Source organism: Epinephelus moara, chromosome 16 (assembly GCF_006386435.1).
Source record: "Epinephelus moara isolate mb chromosome 16, YSFRI_EMoa_1.0, whole genome shotgun sequence".
In the NCBI taxonomy this organism is placed as follows: Eukaryota; Metazoa; Chordata; class Actinopteri; order Perciformes; family Serranidae; genus Epinephelus; species Epinephelus moara.
In genome coordinates, this window is record NC_065521.1 from 3,046,392 (window position 1) to 3,052,369 (window position 5,978).

A 5,978-nucleotide genomic window follows, 5' to 3' on the forward strand; every position below is an offset into this window, starting at 1 on the left:
TAAATAAAATTGATTGATTGATTGATTGAAATGCCGCGTTTCACCTCACAACAAAAAGGGAGGGGGAGGAAGAGCTGAGAGTCTCATAGCAAGAGGTAGAGCGCAGGTAGAAAGTGAAAGCAACATGGCGGAGAAGCGGCCAAGACACGGTTCAGAAGTGGATCCTACCAAAAAGAAAAAGCCTGGATGTTCGGCTGAAGGTCTTTTAGCAAAGAAGGAAAGTGACCGACGGAGAAGGCAAACAAGGATTTGTATTGGCGTCACTTTTCCTCTGTGGAGAGCCCTGAAGGAAGAAATTGGGCTGAGGGCAGACATGGATGTTGCCTTGCTGCTGTTGGATAATAATAATAATAATAATAATAATAATAATAATTTTCATTGACAAAAACCTTTACGTTCGAAAGTTACGTTTTCACACTACTGGATGGCAGCCATCTTGCATTTCTGGGTCAAAATGATGTCATAACGTCAAACTGATGTCAGAATTGAAATCCTCATGGTCAACTTATATGAAAAAGTGTCTTCATACATGATTCTAGGTGCTCTGGTTCAAAAGTTAATTTTTCAAGATGGCTGCTGGTGGCCATCTTGGATTTGGCGCTCTAGCAAAAAAGCCCGGAATTTTTGGGAGGGACCTGGGAGCTAAATTTTTTATAAAAGGTCTATAGATGTCAAATCAATCATCAAAACATGTTAGCCAGAAAATGGTCACAGAACTGAGGTTCTGGACCCTATTATGATGTTGCCTAGTTTGTGGCCAACCAGAAGCGTCTGTTGCAGCTTCAACTTTTTAACCCTGCTGTTACAGTTTGTCCGCAGAGTTTTCCCAAAAAGTTTCCCTGTTGATTCTGGCAACAGTGTGTTTCAATTTCAATTTTATTTATAAAGCCCAATTCCACAAATCACAATTTGCCTCACAGGGCTTTACAGCATACGACATCCCTCTGTCCTTATGACCCTCACAGCTGATCAGGAAAAACTCCCCAAAAAAACCCTTTAACAGGAAAGAAAAAAAAACGGTAGAAACCTCAGGAAGAGCAACTGAGGAGGGATCCCTCTTCCAGGACGGACAGACGACCAATAGATGTCGTACAGAACAGATCGGCATAATAAATTAACAGTAATCCACATGACACAATGAGACAGAGAGAGATGCAGGACAGACGGTAATGACAGTAGCTTACAACAACTAACTATAAGCTTTATCAAAGAGGAAAGTCTTAAGTCTAGTCTTAAATGTGGAGACGGTGTCTGCCTCCCGGACCGTAACAGGAAGATGATTCCACAGGAGAGGAGCCTGATAGCTGAAGGCTCTAGCTCCTGATCTACTTTTGGAGACTTTAGGGACCACGAGTAACCCTGCATTAAACAATTTTTATGACATACCACTTTTACGAGTTGTCCCAAAAAGTTGACCTGATTAAATCCAACAATGGAAACAAGATGTTTGTGTAAAGGCAATCTACAGAAAAGTTGCCCAACTGGAAGGTTGACAAACAAAAGTCCCAGAAGTAGGTACCTAAACATTTTAAGCAACTTCACTGTGAAAGTTGTTGGTCAGAGTTGCCCTGTTTATCCTGATTTGTGAGTGATGGTTGTTTCCTGGCAACATATCCAGCAGAGATCAAAGAGAAAATGTTGACGTAACTTTTGGGGAAAAGTCACTTTTTAGAATTGCCCCAAAACTGCAACTGACAAATGGAAGGCAACAATGTTGACTGGCTACAAGAAGCAATTTACTTTAAAGCAACTCTCAGAAAAGTTGCCCATCAGATTGTCTGAAGTTGCCTTTCAGAGTTGCCCAACAGTTTCTCCTTGTTTCTAATGTGCTCTCTCTTCCTTCCTTCCTTCCTTCCTTCCTTCCTTCATTCATTCCCTCCTTCCTTCCCTTGTTTCATTTAATTCCCTCCAGCTGTGGTGTGATTCATCAGAAACTCATTTGAACGGCGGGGGCTCACAGTTGGCTCCGCCCCCTTCCACCTGGCCTGACATCAACATCTGCACACACCCAGAGGTAAACACGTAAACAAACAAAGATCTCCTCAGTTTGGATGAGTCATCAGGTGCCGAGCAGGGTGGTTACCATGGTTACTATAATCCCTAACCTGTCTCTGTGTGTCACAGTACATGGTGTTGAGCGGCGTGGTTGCCATAGTTACTTGTGCGGTATTCCTCAGGCTGAGTTGCGTGTTGAAGTTGGCTGTCCTCCTGCTGGCCGCCGCCCTCTACACCTACCTGATAGAAACACACAGGTGCTAACCAATCTGATGCTAAGCTACAGTTAGCAAGCTATAGACATTCATGATACGCTAATGGCAACAAAATAAATAATTTAAAAAGTTTGTAGCTAGCTAATGTCGGCTAACTACAAATGCTCAGCTAAGAACAATAAGCTAATGTTAGCTAACTACAAATGCTCAGCTAATAAAAGTTAGCCAATGTTAGCAAACTACAAATGCTCAGCTAAGAACAATAAGCTAATGTCGGCTAACTACAAATGCTCAGCTAATAAAAGTTAGCCAATGTTAGCAAACTACAAATGCTCAGCTAATAACAATAAGCTAATATTAGGTAACTACAAATGCTCAGCTAATAACAGTTAGCCAATGTTAGCTAACTAAAAATGCTCAGCTAATAGCAGTTAGCCATTGCTGGCTAAGTACAAATGCTCAGGTAATAACAGTTAGCCAGTGCCGGCTAACTACAAATGCTCAGCTAATAACAATAAGCTAATATTAGGTAACTACAAATGCTCAGCTAATAACAGTTAGCCAATGTTAGCTAACTAAAAATGCTCAACTAATAGCAGTTAGCCATTGCTGGCTAACTTAAAATGCTCAGCTAATAACTGTTAGCCAATGTTAGCTAACTACTTATGCTTAGCTAATAACAAAAAGGTAATGTTAGCTAACTACAAATGCTTAGCTAATAATGGCTAGCCAATGTTGTGCTAACCACAAAAAGGTATGACAGTGTTGTTTGTTTGTACTGACGCGTTGTGAACACATTGTGTCTCTCAGGTCTCATCACCTGTGCAGGAAGGGAATTTGTGTTGTTCTTATGGTGATGTTTGTGGTGGCCGTTCTCTACAACAGCAGACAGGTGAGTTCTACTGGTTCCACTGGTTCCCATGGTTCTACTGGTTCCACTGGTTCTACTGGTTCTACTAGTAGAAAATAAAATATAGTGAGTTAAAAAACTGCACTGAATAATGTTGGAACGTGGATTATACGAACAAAGGGTTCAGGGTTTATATATTTTTATTTTAAGGTGAGGCTGTAGAGAAACAATAAGTGTTTTTTTTGTTTTTCTGTGCTCCTCCTCGACTCTTCTTCTTCGTTTGTAGCTGGAGGCCACGGCGCGTCTGGACTTCCTGTGGCGTCTTCAGGCGAGGAAGGAGGTGGAAGACATGAAGGAGCTGAGGGAGCACAACGAGTGTCTGCTGCTCAACATCCTGCCCGCCCATGTTGCTCAGCACTTCCTGCAGAGAGACCGCAACGACGAGGTACCTGCTACCTGTCCGCAGGTGTGCCCAGGTGTGTGTCCAGGTGTTGACTGTGTGTGTGTGTGTGTGTGTGTGTGTGTGTGTGTGTGTGTTTTCAGGAGCTGTACTCTCAGTCATACGAACGCGTCGGCGTCCTGTTCGCCTCCCTGCCTGGCTTCTCTGATTTCTACCAACAGAAGGAGGTTGTCCATCAGCACGTTGAGTGTCTCCGCCTCCTCAACAACATCATCACCGCCTTCGATGAGGTCTCACACACACACACACACACACACACACACAAATACACACATACAGTAATGAAACATTTCAGTTAATTTCAATGACCTGTTTTAGGTGTGGTACCACTTCCTGTTTCCACTATGTGGCGCTGCGGCACACAATAATTATACGTCATGTTGCTGTGAATCAGTTGTCGACCTCACTGTTTGGTCACATTTCATGTAGACCAAAAGATAGGTGTCTGAGAAAACGTACTTCCTGTTGCCAGAAGGTGGCGTAATCACCACGATTGCACGTAGATGTCGTCGGGCCTGGAGTCTTATTAAACATGTGAAGTTTGGGGCAGATCGGATTATGTATGCTGCAGTTATAAACTACTTCCTGTTTCATGGCCAAACATGGCAGTTTAACGCCTCGCCACGTTCACAAGGTTCGACTGTGAACGAATGTCTTCAGATGGTACACACCAATCTGAAGTGAATCGGATTAAATCTGTGGGAGCAGTTCGTTGAAGTATGACCGTTGGAAATGGACAAAAAATGCACAAAAAATGGAAAATTAAAATTAAAATGGCAGACATCCTGTTTACCATAGTATTTAATGTAGTATTTAACATAGTTTTTATCGTAGTATTTACTGTAGTATTTACCGTAGTATTTACCATAGTATTTATCATAGTATTTACTGTGGTAATCACCGTAGTAATCGTATTAACCATGATATGTACTGTAGTATTTAATGTAGTATTTACCGTACTATTCATCGTCGTATTCATCTTCGTATTTATCGTAGTATTTACCGTAGTACTTATCGCAGTATTTATCGCAGTATTTATTGTAGTATTCATCGTCGTATTTATCGTAGTATTTACCGTAGTATTTGTGTTCTCCGTCAGCTGTTGGACGAATGTTATTTCCAGGAAGTGGAGAAGATAAAAACCATCGGCAGTTCGTACATGGCGGCTTCTGGTCTCTCTCCTGACAGACAGGTCAGTTTCTTGTTGTTTATTTGTTGTTGTTTATTTGTTTACATTGATTTATACTGTTTTATCAATATTCAACTGATTTTGTTTCACTTCTAATTATTCTAAGTTTTTCTAATTAAGTATTTTAAAGGTTTTTATTTAAGTACACTTTGTATTTTTATTTGTTTGTGTTTTTGTTATAGTTTTTATAAACATACAAATATTTTTTTTAAAAAGTTCAGTAATTTTAAACATTTTATCAGTATTCAAATATTTTTAAATTTTTTTCCTGATGTTTATTAATGTTTTAAAAAGTTGTGTTCAGATTATTTAAATGATTTTATTTTAAATCAATGTCTAAATATTAAATATTCAAATATTATTCATAAATTAATTCTCAGTTCTGCAGAGAGAAATGTAAAAGTCCAGTTATTTTATATTAAAATAATTTTTTTTGATTAACAAATATAAATTTATTGTTAGAGTCGAGATCAGAGAGATTCATCTGACTAGAGCCTTCGTAGCACTACCTAGCACCTTAGTGATGCGCTCGTTCATCCTGTCACAGTTTGAGCTCTATGAGGCCAAAATTATGCTTTTTAAATGGACAGTTGCAGTATAGTTCACATCTAGACTCCTTACACACATTACATCATTAGTTTAAAATTAACTTCATGAAAAATAATATTGAACACTGAATATTATGAATATATGGGTTTATTTATTTATTCATTCATTCATTCATTTATTTAATGGAGCTAACTAATTGAGGCTCCTCTGAGAACCGTCACCTTATCGTGGTGGAAGAGTTTGAGTGCCCTAATGACCCTAGGAGCTGTGCTGTCGGGGGCATTTCGCCCCTGGTAGGGTTTCCCATGGCAGATTGGTTCTGGGCGAAGGGTCAGACGAAGAACGGTTCAGAAGACCCTTCATGATGGAAGATAACAAGAGTTGGTGTACCCGACCCGGAGGGTTACCGGGGCCCCGCCCTGGAGCCAGGCCTGGTGGCCGGGCCTTCACCCATGGGGTCCGGCCGGGCCCAGCCCGAACCGGCTACATGGGCTCGTCCCCCTGCAGGCCCACCACCCACAGAGGGATCCAGAAGAGTTCGGTGCAGTGTGGATCGGGCAGCAGACCAAGGCGGGGGCCTTGGCGGTCCGATCCTCGGCTACGGAAGTTGGCTCTTGGGACATGGAATGTCACCTCTCTGGCGGGGAAGGAGCCGGAGCTTGTGGAAGAGGTTGAGCGCTACCGGCTAGATATAGTCGGCCTCACCTCGACACATAGTTC

The 5,978-nt window shown here is 41.4% G+C and overlaps 1 protein-coding gene across 1 annotated transcript in view; it reads left to right on the forward strand.

Annotated features, from left to right (window-relative positions):
* Nucleotides 1-1,884: 1,884 nt before the first annotated feature.
* Nucleotides 1,885-5,978, forward strand: part of LOC126403574 (adenylate cyclase type 8-like) — a 10,383-nt gene continuing 6,289 nt past the window's right edge. The window contains exons 1-6 of the mRNA XM_050066322.1: nt 1,885-2,014; nt 2,125-2,252; nt 3,021-3,102; nt 3,347-3,505; nt 3,604-3,750; nt 4,620-4,712. Coding sequence (XP_049922279.1) covers nt 2,128-2,252; nt 3,021-3,102; nt 3,347-3,505; nt 3,604-3,750; nt 4,620-4,712 — 606 coding nt within the window. The 5' untranslated portion in view covers nt 1,885-2,014; nt 2,125-2,127. The remainder of the gene's footprint in view (nt 2,015-2,124; nt 2,253-3,020; nt 3,103-3,346; nt 3,506-3,603; nt 3,751-4,619; nt 4,713-5,978) is intronic.